Genomic DNA, 15,869 nt, shown 5'->3' with positions numbered 1-15,869 from the left:
TTGGAGTAGTAAACAGTAAGGTCAAGGAGATGTGACTGGGATCTCTGTGCTCATCCTGCCTGGTCAGTACCATTTTGACAGTTAAATTTCTGCAGGGAAATTTTCAGTATTTTTATCAAGTGCAATATACATCCAAATCCAGCCTTCCCTCATGTTCTATTGAAAAGAGATCAGCTGGAGGAAATCCATGCTCCTCTGGCATCTGAAATAATCTGGGCTGGAACAGAAAATGTTCTGCTAACCTCAATTGCTAAACTACCTGTGGATTGAGAACTGATCCAAACAGTGTCACTTAGAACCAGTTGGCTCTGACACTTCTGCTAGACAAAGTATTTTTTTTCCTTAAGATGCACTAGACTGACTGATACCTCTTTTGACATGCTGCAGTGCATCCCTCCATGCTGAAGGTTTGCAGAGGTTTTGTCCTCAAGTCCCTTAAACATCAGAGATTTTCAGTGGCAAATGAGTGATGATTAGGCATTGCCCCTAAAGGATAAAGGCAGTGAGGCCACAGAGATGTCCTGGCTAAAAGACTGCTGTTCTTGAGAGTGATGGATGGGATTTTGCAGCAAGAATGGGTTATCCAAGGGTAATACAGCCAGAGGGGTCATCACACCAACAGTTGCTTTTTCTGTGTAATGGTAGAGGAAGCAAAGATGAACAACTGTGAGATGTGAGAGTAACATTCCTGTTTTACAGTGGTGGTTAGGTGAAAAAGCAACATTTTTCCTTAAGCTCATTTTAGAGCTGTTATGTGATCATAGAAGAATGAGGAGCTAGGGAAACTTCAAATAGGTGAACAGGAAAAGAAAGTGCCGAAATGGCAAACATCTGTCTTCGTCTATATCTGCCTGTCTGTGCTTGAAATCTTGATAGCTGGGCTCAGGGAAGAACATTTAACTCAGCGGCTAACAAAGTACAAACAAGTATTCCTCACAGCGCTCCTTTTGAGACAATTATTGTCCCAAATCACAAATATTGGAGCTACAATAGAGAATTCAAAATCATTCAGCAAGCAGAATCAATGTCTGAGCTGGGATCAGGATCTTGGCTTTCCAAAGTCCTTTTTGGCTCTCTAGTCACCGAGGATGTAAAGAATAAAATATGAAGGCGTACCTGCAACAACGTGCAGTTTCGCTGATCGTTTCCAAAGCAATCGTGCCCAACAACTCCTGAACATAAAAAGAAACCCTAACCCCTCCACCCAACCCCAAAACAAAGAGCAATTTTTTGCGTCCGTATAACCACATCAGCGTTCACTTTCGCCCCCCGAGTACCTGCCCGTCTAACAGCCGAGCGCCGCGCCGTGCCCCCGCGGCTGTTCATCAGAGGGGAGGCATGGCAGCGGTGCAGCCCGGGGATGCACAGCGATACGCCTGCGGAGCTTACCGGGGTAGGGAATAAAACAAAAATTCCCTCCGGGGCCCCGCGGGGCGTCCGTGCCCGCACCTGTGCCCGGCGCGCCCCGCCCGGAGCGGCCGCGCCCCGCAGCGGGGCTGCCCCGGCGGCGGGGGGCGCCGCAGCCTCCCCGGCCGGCGCCCGGCCTTGGTCAGGAAGTGCCGGCAGGGAAGCGGCGGGGGCGGCCGCCGGGGGCCGGGCCGGGCTGTCAGCGCGGCGAGGGGCAGCGGCGGCGGCGGGGGGAGCGGAGCGGAGCGGAGCAGGTCGGAACAATAGCGGGTGGAGGGGAGGGGGCCGGCGGCGGCGGGGCTCGGCACCGGCACCCCGCCCCGGCCGCACCGCCCAGCGCAGCCCGGGGGCAGCGCAGCCCAGCCCCGGGGCAGCCGCCCCGCAGGCACCGCGGAAGGGATGATCCGAACGGCGCTCGCTTGGGCTCGCAGCTGAACGCGCCTCCATCCCTCCCTCCCTCCTCTTCTCCCTCCCTCTTTTTTTCTCTCTCTCTCTCGGCTCTCCTCCTCCCTAACTCACTGGATATTACCAGCCGCCGGGCTCGCCGCCGCCTCTCCCCCAGCCATGAATCCCGCCGAAGGGGCGGCGGAGGAAGGCGCTGTCCCTGACTCCGAGGTGGATGCTTTCTTCCGAACAGGTAGGGGAGCCGCGGGGAAGGGGCCAGGGCAGCGCCGGGCCCTGCCTCCGCCGCGGGATGCGGGGCTGGCGGCTGCGGCGCGGGCACCGCCGGTAGCGGAGCCGCGGGGAAGGGAGAAGAGGGGATGGAGGGGGTCCCCGCCTGCCTCCTCGCTTTGTCCGCCGCAGCCCCTCGGTGCGCCCGTGGCCCCGTCGCCCCTCCCGCCCCTGGGAGGATGCTACCGCAGGGCTGCGCTCCCACCGCCTCGGGAGAGGACCGGCCAGGCCCCCGCCCCAAGCAGGCACAAAAGCCCCGCGGGGATGCTCGGAGAGAGCTGTCGCGTTGTCACCCCCGCGGGAAGCGGCGCCGGCTGGGCCCCGCCGGGCCCCCGCCCCGGGCGGCGGCGGCCACCCGGGTACCGGCTGCTATTTGGAAGCGGAGCTGGCTGCCTGCCCCGCTCCAGCCGGGCGAAGCGCCGGGCGCTACCCCTGCCGCCCTCGGGTGGGCAGTGAGGGAGCGCAGAGGCGCCCTGGGCAGCGCTCGCCCGCAGCCGGCCGGGGATGCTGCCCGCGCGGAGACGGCTCGCTAAGTGCCTCAGGGCTGGGTGAGAGCCCTGTGCTTCACTCTCCCGATTCAGAGGATGCTGAAGTGCAGCCAAAGTGTAGCTGGACTACAACAGAGCGCAGGGAGCCTTTGCTAATGAAGCAGTGGTTAATTAAATTTTGGGGGCAATAGGTACACGCTGGGGTCCCCGCTGCAGCGCTCGTTTGTGAGGTGGTGTTTGTGTGGGGGCCCCCAGCTCTGAAACATGGATTTGCACAGGATGAGCATCTCATCTGAAGCAACTTGTGGTCTGCGTGACACACCCCCCTCTTCTCCCTTGCTCCCTCCCCCATCAAAATCTTAAGAAAGTTTTATAGTCTTGGCAGATTTTTAATTAAAAATTGTAAAGGATTAAGTACTTGTTTCATAAGGGGATTGACCCTTTTGGGCTAGGACTGACACTGCCACAGCTGTTTGTCAAGACTGCTTTTCAGCTGTTTTCCTTCTTCTACCTGCTCATTAGCTACACACAATGCTTTGAGCTCCAGTTACAAAAAAGCGATTATGTAATCACCAAAACTTTAAAGAAGTAAAATCCTGAAGGCCTGCAGCAGCTCCCTGCTATGGTAGACTGCACCCCATTTATGTGAAAACCCTTTGATCTAGAGGATAAGTATAATAAGGTCTGGCTGTGTGTATCTTATGATCCACAAATCATTAAGCCGTAGGATATTTGCCTGTTGATAGCCTACCTGGTTACAAGATAATTTCCAAAGTCTCAACAATGACATATTTGTTAGGAAAAAGAAAAGAAAAACAACCCACCAATTTTTGTTTTTAAAGGAATGTGTTAATTAAGGTTCCTCCCTGCCTTTTCACTCTCTCTCCTCCTTCACCCAAAGCTGAATCATTTCTCTGTGACACTGCCTTCTCAACGTAAGCACGTTACCAGAATTGAATTTGGAGAGAGTCAAATCTGTCTAGCTTATATAAAATGTATTCCTAAATGAGGGGAAAGCACAGGGAGCCATGTGGCGAGACATTTCTCCCAAGCTGCCTCCTTCACCTTAAATGTCACCTGTAGATCTGTGAACACAGTTGTAACCTGCATTATACATTTAGCCCAGAGATTTCAGAGAGTCTCCTAACACTTCTGCTTCTTGAGGAAACAAAAAGACAGGAACCTGGGCTTGGGAGAGATGCCCAGGTCCTATCCTTGCACTGAACCATGTGTGCATAGGCCATCCTTGATGGTTGTCTGCTTCACCTTAAGCTTCAACAAGGAGATCTTGCTTCTGTGCCATTGTGTAGCATCTTGTGTCCAAAATGATGCTGTGGGGAAAAAAACCCCAGACTATTAGTAATTAATTTTGGCTCTGTGCTGGCAACCTCCCTGAAAAATGGGGAAGGCATGAGCACAGGTATGACTTTTGTGAAATGACAGTGTTGGTTCTCTGAGTTGTTTGGGGCCCCTTTATGTGTGGGTTTGTGCACTGCTGTTGTGCTGTGTGAAGTTGGGTTCAATGGATGCTGGAGAGAACAGCTGATGTGGGGCTTGGGAGAACAATCATAGCCAGGATACAAGTGACTCCCACACCTCTCAGGCTGACAATAGCCATCCTGTCTGAGCAAGGACTGTCAGATGGGGTCTGATGTGTAATAGCTACAGAGACCTGCATTGACTTAGCATTTGTTATCCCTTGATACTAGATTTTTTTGTTTCTATACCTTGTCCTGATTTGTGTTCTGGATTTGTAAAGCATAACCATTGTCTTACATGCTCACATCAAATAACAAATGAGTGTATATGGTTTAGAGATTAGCTGCCCTGATAACCCAAGCTTATACTAAACAGCCTAAACTCTTCCCAAATACACAATTACCACGTGGAAAAGCATGAACTCATCATTTGTTAAAAAAAAATAGTCGAAACAACTAAAGCTCTCTCCGAGGCTTTTAGCAACGAGCTGGGCTTTGCACTGAGCCGGGAGGATCGATCGGCTGCTCCCTGCTACCGGCAGAGGAGGCTGATGCTGGCCGTGGCGCCGCTCACAGAGCAGCTCCCGCAGCAGCCCCCAAACACGCGAGGTCCCCGTCCCTTATCAGCGGGGACACCTGAGATAGCAGGTTTCTGAGCTGTACCTGAAGGGAAACTGCAGAAATTAACATGAAGTAATAAAGGAAGGTCTGTTCTGGTGCTGATGAGAACTAGGAGATGATGAGAACTAGGAATAACTTTTAAGAAAAGGGTGGGTTTAACAACTGTGTAGTCAGTCAGTAAAACCTCCCTGGAGTCAGGCAGGAAGGGGACTATTCTAATTTTCACCATCTGATATTTGCAGTAAGAAATTCAGGAACAGTCTTTTTAGAGAATCAATCCCATGTAATTGGGATAAAAATTAGCAGGCAGAGAGACATGAAGGGCAGAAATTACTATTGCCATCTCCAGCTCTGATTTCTAGGATAACACCATCTGCTGAATTGTAGAAGCAATTTCTGCATGATGTCCATCACTTCTGTTTGAGTAAAAACCCAAATCTATGCCTAGGTATGCTTTACCAAGTTTCTTAAGTCTGCTTTGGTTTTTTTTTTTGACAGGTAAAATATGACCAGGTTCTCTGGAATTGTTAATAGTCTGTATTAAATGTGTACTGAATTTTTTTTATTGTGTGGAACAGAATCTAAATACTTACAGTTTCAAACATAAACAAAGTCACTTTTAAAGCCTACAAATAAGAGATATCCCTTGAATACAGACACAGAGAAAATTTTAACTTCCTGCTTAAGGTGCAGTAATTTCTGCCGTGTGTTTTGGATACAGGGGTGACCAAATCTTAAATATTTATAGAGGTCAGTGACAGAACAATTTAGTAAACTACCAATTACCAACAGAAGTAGTCATCAATATTTCTCATGTGCTAGCAGGTACTGTTTTATTTTCTAATTTATTTTTCTGCCACTTTGGTATAACATTGATTATATCTGATATGAAGATGCCAACTTTGTCATTGATACTCGCTGTGAGTGAGGTGAAAATTGACGTTATTCCATCTCCTTTGGATACAATGAATTATTCTGTTTGCTCTCTGCTTTTCAGCCAGCTATACTTCTAGTGTTGTTCATTTGTGCACAAGTGACTGGCAGTTCTGCTGTTAAATAACTTTAAAATGATTGGCATTGGCCAGGCTGTTTGATCAAAAGATGTGCTTGAAATGATGTCAGCAGAGAAGTGCTCCTTGAGGTTGATGGACTCAAGTGTCTCCTTGTAGTGCAGGTAAATTGATTCAATTGAGTTGTCTCTGGGGTGAGGTGTTTGTGTGATGCCTGGCTTCCTTACCTTGAGACTTTCTAATTCATAAGGCCTGGTCTGGTAATGTGTGCTGTTAAAGAAGGCTCCGTTGCAGAGAAGACTGTCAGGTCTGTCCTACCATTTGGAAAGCTCTTGTGTTCTTTGAGGCCTTGCTTTTAATCAAAATCTGTAGTATGTTCTGGAGGCTTTGACCTCTGACCCTGTCAGGAATATGAGTTTTGTTGTTTTCTTTCTTTATTATCTAATGTAGGTGGTTTCTATTTTTTCATGTGATTGATTAGGGGAGGAGTTGCTGTTTTACTACAGACGGGAACCCAGGTCCCCCCAAATGTCCCTAGTGCATGGGGAAGGCTGTGTGGCTCTGCCCTGTGTTTGTCCCATCTCCTCCCCCTCAAACTCAGGCAGATCTGCTATTTCAGGAATTTTCATGTAGACATGGGAAAGGACACAGGTGACTCAAGAGGTCTTGGTGGGAATGACTGTCCTCTTCCCTCTCTTGCCATGCAGATGCTGCCAAGAAATGGGGCAGAAACTGCTGGATTGTGGGGTCTTGTGTCAAAGAAGACAGACTTCTTTTTGTCTGATGCTGGAAGGTAGCAATTTAAATGAATGATTTATGTTCAGAGGAGCATTTCTTTCCCATACTGCTTCCTTCCTTCTCACACAGAGGTATGTACAGGGCAATAGGGATGATATCTGATAGCTATTTACAATGTGTTTATTCTGGATGAGATTGCATTGTGGTGTAGGCCGGTAGGAAGATATTTATTCTATTTGATATTAATTCAATTAATGTTGAACATGATTACTTCCAGAGTTGCCTACACTGTGTTTTTGGGTTGAAACTGTGAAAGAAGAGAAGTATAATCCTGTAGTCACACAAAAGAGGAACCCTCCTGGTGCTTGTGTAGACCCTTTTACATGTGGACTTAGATGGCCATGTGAGTGTTAACATGAGTGGCTTGGATACAAGTGACCATCCAAGCTGGCCAGGCAAATGTAACTATCACTCTTTCCTACCACCTGCCTCCCATACTGGATTTTATCAAGTCTCATAATAATAACCTGCTGGGGAAACATGAGGTTTGAAAAATGGGAGCGGCTTTGATGGGTTTGGTGGGTTTTCTTTGCTGTGGTTTCCAGGCACACCCCCCCATTAAGAGCCTTTTAGGGAGTCCTCTGGCTGCACAGGTGCTCGGGGCCTCTTGAAGGTTGGGAATGAAGTATTCTGTTGTTTCAGCTGCTGTGACCTTATGGTCTCTGGAAAGGCTGATTATGGATGTAGAGCAGCTTTATTGCTCCACGGTGACATGTACCATACAGTACCCAGTGGTATTTTAAGTACTTCATAGTAACATCAAAGAAAATACTTAGGGAGTATTAGGCCTTATAAACCCATAGTGCTGTGCCTTTTACAGCTGGAACTTAAAGTCATGAAACAACTTAGAGGTATTTGTGCTTTTGTTTGATTTGGACTGGTGTCCTGCTTTTAATATTTCTTTGGATAAACAACTCCCGTTTTACAGCCTTGCATGGCTCACACACCCTGTGTTTAACTGAAGGGATTTTGCCACTTGGGGAATTTTGCCTAGAGAATCTGGCAAGAATAACAAGGAATATTCCAATACATGTTTTACAAAAGAGAGCTGGATATGAAAAGAGAAGTCAAATATGATTGTCTGAATGGAGAGCCTTAAAGTGTAAAGGACTGTAAAAAAGAGAAGTCATAATATTTTGAATTATTTCTTTCCCACTTGCTTCTAGAATGGATTGTGTTACTGCTGTACAGATCCAGAGAACTTCAGAGGAATTGCTTGGGAGTTTTCACAGATGTAACTGAAAACAGAACTTGGCCCAGGCACCGCAATGGCAATTGTAAATCTAGGTTTAAGTCAGTCACCTGTGTGATATGTGGCCTGCAGTGTGTTGAAATGGGATTTAGAGCATTTTGTGCTAGGAATGGAGTAACATTTCAGCAAAATATCTAAGTTTTCATGTTGTATTTCATATTTGATTCAGAATGATCCCCGTGTTTGAATCCAGGGCAAAGACTTTCCTCTGTTTGTAAGTCATTGTGAAAGTCATTAACCTATGTGATTACTGTGGATTCACATTAGTTTCAGCTGGTTTTAATTTATTTTATTTTGAACTATTCAGAGAACATTCAAAGTGATATTTTGAAACTATGTATGTTCACTGCTAAAGTGTTAAATATAATTTAAAAATTTGTTGAAGTTTACGTAATTTCTGTTACTTAATCAAGGGCTTAGATACAGAAGATAATTCTGTTTCTGCTTTTAAATATAAATATTCATTTTGTTTGCTCATCTACATTAACAAATGCCTGGAATAAATTGTGGTTTATTGGGGTTTTTTGTCTCTTATCAACGTGTGGCTTTCTTACTAAAATCTAGGAGTGTTTTTTGTTTCTTTCAAATTGCACAAAATGAAAACATTCAGGTACATAGGTCTAATTTGTTACATTTTAACTTCAAGGCAACAAATTACCTTTAAAACTAAAAATGAAATTCCTTTTTTAATAACCCTAATTATATGAACCAGCATTTCAGTTTCACTGATGGAACAAAACTACCATAATTAGGCAGACTGTAGTTTTTAGTGTAAGGTCACATCATGCTTTGCTGAGAATAATAAGAGGAAATGATCTTCAATTTAACATCTTGGTGACTGGCAGACCAGCTGCTCTGGTCATTTCTTTTAGTGAAGTGGCCTTGAGAAGAAGGGTGAATGTATGTTGTTTGTGAGAGAAATTAAATTAACCTTGTTACATAATTAGTACCCGTGTAGACACGGTGGAGCTTTCAGGTTTTTAAAATACTTTTTTTTGGGTGGGGGGAGGGTAGCTTTGGTGTGTGGAATTAGCTGTGCTGAAGTGGTAGAAGATATGCCTTATCTTTAAAATGATAATAATAATAACATAACAAGGAAAGATTTGACTCTAAGATGTTGCTCTCTTCTGGGGATTGTGACCCTTTCTTTGCCAGGTGACTGCTTGGTGAAGCTGAAAAGGCAGCAGGTCAGGCATGCTCCAGTGCAACAAAAGGGCAGTAGTTGGCCCGGGTTGGTTTGTACCTGAAATCAGAAAATATCTATCTCTCTCTATATATATATGTATATATCTCAAAACGTGCTTTGTGCAGGTTCCCCGGTAATACCGGCGCTGCTGGCATGGTTCCTGGCTCCCGGAGCGGACCCTGGTGCTCCCGCTGCTTTAGTGGCAACTGGCAGCCTACTTTGGGAGCAGCATCGTCGGCTGGAAACAATAGTGTCTGATTCTTGTTTGTCAGCAGGGACAATGGCCCCGCTGACGGGCTGCGGCGCAGGAGAGGGGGCTTCCTTTGTGTGGCAGTGCGGGCATGGCAGATGGCTAATTGGACATGATAAACCACGGGGGCAATGGGGGAGAAAAAGGAGATCTGCACAGATTAGCGGCTTGTATCCCCCACACTACGGGAAAAATGTATTTTAAAGATGTCATCAACTTTAGTGCTTTGCCATGAATATATCATTCAGTAATGAAGAAGGAGGACATCCTAACTAAAGTATTTCCTCGGCTGATGTGCAGCCTGCTTTATTAGCTGGGAGCAAATCCTGTTACTGTATGGGAAGGTAGGTGAATGCATGGCCCCCAAAGGCACTGGCACGGCACTTAGGAAAATTAGCAGTGCATATTTTTCATTGGTCTTGTAAGTCAATGTCAGACTGTTGTGCCAAACAGCATCCAAGCTGAATACAAAGAGCTCTACCAGCTGTGTGTGTTGGGAGTGGAAAGTTGTGATCTACCATAGCTTGACTTAATAAGAAGAGATGTTCCTCAGTGCTGGAGCACTGAAAAGCTAAGCTGGTTATCAAAGATGGAATTTATTTATTTAAATATATTTTCCCGATCTTATTAGAGTATGCACTATAAAGGCTAAAGGCAAAGCCTGCGACCCTTGCAAACTTTTGCTTATTTAAATGAGTTTAGTGAAAATCAGAACTAAAGCCTTGGTTACGATTTGATTCCAAAGAGTTGGACACCTGTCCTATGAGCAAAGGCTGAGAGAGCTGGAGAAGGCTCAGAAAAGGATCAGTTGCAATAAGACAAGAAGCATCATTTTTAAAGTGAAAGAGAGTAAGTTTAGAGTAGAGATAAGGAAGAATTTTTTATGAGGATGATAAAACTCTCAAATTGTTTGCCCAGAGAAGTAGCAGAAGCTCCCTCCCTGTAAGCCTAGATGGGACTCTGAGTTACTTGAGGCAGTGGAAGATGTCCCTGCTTGTGGCAGAGGTGTTGGACTACATGACCTTTAAAGGGCCCTTTCAATCCAAACTGTTCTCTGATTCTGAAGTATCCCAGGTAGTTTTTGGTATGAGATGTGTAGGCGTAGCTGATGGTTTCAGCGGCTTCAGGCTGTGGGCTGTGAGCCCAAAGCTGTGTCCACAGCCTGGCAGCAGAAATCTGAAGTACATCCTAATAATTAGATTAATTTTAGTTCTTTTGTTCCTCTTGCTGCCCCCTCCTTCTCCCCAACCAGTTCAACAACTTTGGGAGTAACTCCACAGAGGAGCTAAAGGCAGTAAGGCTGAAAGGGGAGGTCACGAGTGTTTGGTGGCTGCTGCAGTGAGCAGCAGTCAAGTCACTGCTGGCTGTAATTCCCTGTTCTGTAAAACGGTATCAAGTGCCTAGAATACTTTGCTATTTTAGTGTCTCCGATAATAATAATGTTATGGCATATAACAGATACATTTAAATTGTAGTAAAAATAAATCTGTGAGAGGTTAAAAATAATAGCTAGCAAGAAATATGCAGTTCTCTGTGGAAGCAGATTTACTTGCTATGGAAATATCTGGACTGTGTTTCTTTTCAACTGTTTACTACTGTCTTTTCCCATGGGACAAGTTTAGTGGAGACTCCAGATGAAAACTTTCAGTGAGTTGCCTCTGGTTTTTAGCAGGCCATTCAAGTGCTGTACCTGTCAGTCTGCACAGCTTTTGAAGCTGTAGGTGCTTGAGAATATTCAAAAGATTGTGAGTGAATGCAATAAAACTTCCAGTTGGGTTGTCCTCCTGTAGGACCTACAATATTCCCATAATGTGATGGTTCTCTATCAGGGTTTATTATTTGTATTACTGTCTCAGCCACTTATCAGTTCCTTCTGAAGCAGATCCTGCATGAACACTGAACAAAAAGATGATCCTTGCCATTGAGTGCTTATGACAAAAGCTGTCAAATAGACTGCGATTTCATTTAACCAAAGATTCATGCTTTGCTTTTGTTTTTAAACGTGTCTGAAGGATAAGTCTGAGGAGTTACAGAGTCATGCACTGGGTGCTGAGCAGATGAAATGGATGTGAATAAGGTACAAGCAGAAAGATAAGGAAGAAATGAGAAAACTGTAGGGAAAGCATGGAAGAATGCCATAAAGTTACCTAACAGAGCCCTTCAGAACTGGAGGGCACTTGGCTGAGAAAGGGATCACAGCCTGCATCCTCCGTGGAAGGGAAGCAGATGTTGTCAGTGGGGGGAAGGTCAGAAGCCAGAGGAAATCACAGGAATGAGACAATAAGAGGTTTGATTGGAGTTGTAGCTTTTGGGATATAGAAAGCCAAAGGTAGATTTTCTGACACACTAGAGAATAAAACTGCAAGATTGCCTGCGTACACAGTGAAAGGAAGGAACAGGCAAAGCCTGTGCATGTTCCATGCTCAGACTTGGTCAGGCAGCCATAAGAACGATGACAAAGCACAGGAAAAGTAGCAAGGTTTTCTCTTCTAGGTGTCCCTCACCACTGAAGACTGTTATTATCACACTGCAGTCTTTTAATAGTGGTGCACCAGATGCCTGCCTTGCTTTGAAGCTGTGAAGAGAAGGCATTTCCATATGAAGTGAAGATACAGAGCCAAAATCCTTGCGTGTTCTGCTTCATGTTTAATGCCTCTTGTTCACAGAAACATGTCATGGAGAGCCGACCTCCTAGGATCTGACTGCCACTCTGTTTGCAGCAATTTAACTTTCCTGCTCTGCTTTCTGTGCCCAGGCAGAGAGTTCAGGAGTGATGCTAATTGAGTCAGTCTGAAGCATTCAGATAAATTTAGTCCGAAGTAGAAACTCAGGCCTACCGGGTAAATAGTAATGATCTTGTGAGCTTGAAGGACTTAGATCTAAGGTGTGTGAATCTCCTGTTAACAGCTTGCTCCATTCAACTCAGTCCTGCTCCAAAGTGTGCTGGACTGTTAAATAGGTCAGATATCTCTTACATTCCTGCTAGTCTGTAATCTGTCTGCTGCTTCAGGTTATTTGTCAAATCCCTAACGAGACTGTCTTGAACTATTTGAGACAGGAGAAAGTTTTTAAGTGTCTTGGTTTAGAACACCTCTGATGCTAAAACTGGAGGGGAAACCCTGTTGATTGGATGAGCTTAAATCAATTGAAACTGATCCATGTGGTAATGGGAGTTTGTAAAAATACTTCGCTGAGAAGTGTTCCAGGAACTGCATTTAAACCTTCCTAGACATTACTTTTCCTTTTGATGTGAGGACACCTTGCAAACAGTGGCTCAGGCAGGAACCTGAAGCAGTTAGATTCCAGAGGAAACCAACTGTAGCAATCTATTTTTAAAAGGTTATTTTGATGAATTGGATTTTATGACCTGAGCTGAACTGGTGTTGGGCACCCACATGTTATGTTGTTGCAGCCTGGACCCACAGGAGTGTCCATGTGTGCTATCCTGCCACTGCAATCCTATTTACTTGCTGTGTTGGGCAGTACCAAATTATTCTCTCCATTCTCAGTCCTACTTTTCGTGTGTGCCAGTAGTGGAAAGTTGCAGATCTTTTGCTGAGGAAAATAAAGCTTGTTACCTTGCAGTTTCTTGGCTGTCCTCTTTCCCTTGAAGCACTGGCAAGTCAGGGGCTGGGTCTGTCGTCTTCTATGAAACATTATTATGCCTATTTTGACTCTCTTTAAAACATTATTTCAAAATCCTCTATGACAGAAGATTTTATGCAAGAGTTTACATAAGATCCTTGATTTTGATACAGATAGTACCTGTACAGTACCTGTGCCTTAAAACACCAAAAATCCAGACATCTCAACTACAGTCAATGAAATTTGAACAACCTTGATCCAGAAAGCCAGGGGCTCTTGCAGCATCAGTCCCTGATGCCTTGTCTGCACAGGTCCTTGCAAAGCTCCTCTTAATATCAGTGGCACAGGAGCTTTACAGTGGGATTTTGGCGGGCACCAGCCTGGGCTTGTACTTCCTTGTAGGAGGCATTCAGCATGTAGGAGTGAATATAAACCTTGTATTCAGTCTCTTGAAACTGTGTCAGTATTTCTGTTGTATAATTCTACACAATATTTCAATTGTGCTCAAGTAACTTGAGTTGATTCTCAATCCGGGAACAAATGGAAAGCTGTGATGGATGGCCTTGGATTAGGTATTGATCCTCAAGAAAGCTAAGTGACACACTTTTACACATGGATAAGTAAATGAATATGTTGATTTGTAAGTTTAGAACTTGTCATGGAGGTTTTTATCCTACCGAAGTCCTGCTGAGACTCTGCTGACAAATGGGATTTTAAGACAGAAAGCCTCCATGGATGAGTAGGTGCTAATGGCTCTGTTGTTGGCACCCATCCATTTGAGCCCCTAAGTGGCACTTAGATATTAGAAGTGCACTCTTTCTGAAGTTAAGGCTCGAGGTTGACAGTTTTGAAGCTGTTGGTGCAAATAAGGCAATTCTGAGCAATTTCTGGAAAGGAAGGCCGCATTTCTGTGTCTTGTCCAAATTCCTCTTGAGATAGCTATATTCTTCCCTTTCTTTTCCACATTTCTACTCTGGTTATACTTTGCAGTGTTGGTGTGCATGAATAGTTGCTGAATTTGACTGCATGAATTGCTGCATTTCATTTTGAGATGTGTGATTTGTATGAGTGACTCTTCCATAGGGCTTCAGTGTCAAGATCATATTTTTAGCACCTCTGCTCGTCTTTGCCCAATGTCCCTTGCTTGAGTCAAGGTAAAATAAACACAGTGTCTGGCAGCTGTGTCAGGAACAGCACATGCAGACACCGTGTCCAGGCACCCCCTCCTTCCCGGCTGCTACCAGAGCTGTCCGGGAACACACGGGCTTCCCCTGCGTCACAGCCCTGCCTCTGTGCCTAAAGGAAACCTCCTTGGATCTTCAGCTCTTCCTGTCCAGCTGCACGTGGCTCCAGCACGTCACAGCTCATTGTTTCAGATCTCAAAGTGTGCTGCGCTCTGCAGCACGAGAGGAGCTGGAAAATGTAATTTTACTGTCATGTTATTGTTATTGAAGAGCTCAATAAATGGTTATTTACAATTTACAAATTACAATAAGCACCATGTGTTGGTCAGGCAGAGCTTCCCTAGTTATGTTGGTTGAGAAGAGGCTTGTGAGAGAAAACCTGCTATGGAAAGAAGGGGAAAGGCAGGCACTGATTGTGTCCAGCATCCCAAATCAATGGGTGCTTTTTCTGGTGCTTACTGGAATTGAGTTTCCAATATCTCAGCTCTCCCCTGCTGTTTTGTGTGTCATGTTCTTATAGGGTTAAATTAGGATGCAGCAGCCAAGTTGCAAGCTCTTCTGACAAGAGCTCTTGAGCTTCTGCATCTGTAACTTTCCTGAGGCTCCCCAAGGAAAAGTCTGTCATGCTTTATCTGACAGACAGCTCAATTGATACTTCTAAAGGTTTACTTACCTGGTATCAGTGCATCTAGGTGCAGCCAGAAACGTTCACCCTAAAGTTGTGAGTATCCCCACGTTCCATTTACAAGAATTCTATTGCATTTGCAATAGAAATGCCTCAGCAGTAAGGCAACAAGTGAGCATAAAGTGGTTAGGAGTGCAGCATCCCTGTAAGGTGAAACAGTTGCACCTTTTTGGATGGGAGCCATAATCCGGAGAGGGAAATCCAGACTTCTGATTTTATTCATGTCACTTCTTCTGATCTATGCCAGACCAGAAGGTTCCTCAGTTATTCACGTTCATCTTAAATATCAGTTATCCCCTTGCTGTGAAAACAGATCCATTGCAGAACAAGGATTTTTTTTTTTTGCCTTAGAGTAATCCTAAGAGAAAAGATTGCTGCTGTGAAAAGTAAAGCTCTTGGTGTTCTTGTTCTGTGTTCCTCTTGTCATCATTAAAGCTTCTTGTGTTAGACCGTGAGCAGCCCACATCATCCCCGGTTTTCCCTGCTGCTGGAGCCTGCAGTGAGACAATAATCCTGCATTTACCATCACAGTGTCTTCACATACAGTGTGATTTTACAAATCTAATATTATGTTTCTCTGCAGGAACAAGAGCAACAACAAGCCAGCTAAACAGCAGTGTTAGCAGAAGTAAGCGAGTATTGTGCCATCTGACAGTGCTGGACAAACAGCAAGTTTATTTTTGCTGTGTAGCACCAAGGTTGCAGATAAGTTTAGAGGATAATGTAAAATTCTGTAGATGAAGACCCTACTTCTGGTCTGGCCTGCTGGATGACACTAGGCAATTAGTGTTGCTTTGTGCCTCAGTTTCCCTCTGAGAGTTGGGTAATTGGCTGTGAACAAAAAGCTCTGTAAAATAATAACACTTAAAGCAGTGTATATAGAAGTTACAAACACAGAACACTGTCATCATCTCCACTCCATAAATGTGAGGAATTGAGGCAGAAAATGGTTTGCCAAAAGCTATTGATGTAGCTGGGGCCAGAGTACTCATTAGACCTCTGGAGCTGGGGGCTGCCTGCCCAGCCTGCAGGATTCGTGCTGCTCGTGGCCCTCCTGCCCCTGCCACCGAGCACTGCAGCCTTGGGGGAGTGCACAGGACTTCAGTGTGGGCAACAGATTTAGGCCCATTCCTTTCATTGTTTCTGCTGAGTGAATTGGAAAAGTGATGAAATGGTTTTTATCTAGGAAAAAGGTTTGAGAGCCCTCTGTTTTTAACAGCTAAATAGTACAAAGTATATGGGACAGCACTGTC

The 15,869-nt window shown here is 45.1% G+C and overlaps 1 protein-coding gene across 12 annotated transcripts in view; it reads left to right on the top strand.

Annotated features, from left to right (window-relative positions):
• The first annotated feature begins 1,763 nt into the window (after nt 1–1,763).
• Nucleotides 1,764–15,869, top strand: part of KALRN (kalirin RhoGEF kinase) — a 465,384-nt gene continuing 451,278 nt past the window's right edge. For 5 of the 12 annotated variants that reach the window (XM_063161744.1, XM_063161745.1, XM_063161743.1 and 2 more), the window contains exon 1: nt 1,768–2,044. In XM_063161744.1, the coding sequence (XP_063017814.1) occupies nt 1,972–2,044 (73 nt within the window). In that variant the 5' untranslated portion in view covers nt 1,768–1,971. Of the gene's footprint in view, nt 2,045–15,869 lie in introns of all 12 variants that reach the window. The other 7 variants (XM_063161749.1, XM_063161748.1, XM_063161750.1 and 4 more) reach the window with 3 other exon arrangements.

Source organism: Melospiza melodia, chromosome 8 (genome assembly GCF_035770615.1).
Source record: "Melospiza melodia melodia isolate bMelMel2 chromosome 8, bMelMel2.pri, whole genome shotgun sequence".
Lineage (NCBI taxonomy): Eukaryota > Metazoa > Chordata > Aves > Passeriformes > Passerellidae > Melospiza > Melospiza melodia.
Note: the sequence above shows the minus strand (reverse complement) of the source record. Positions and strands in the feature narration are given on the sequence as shown.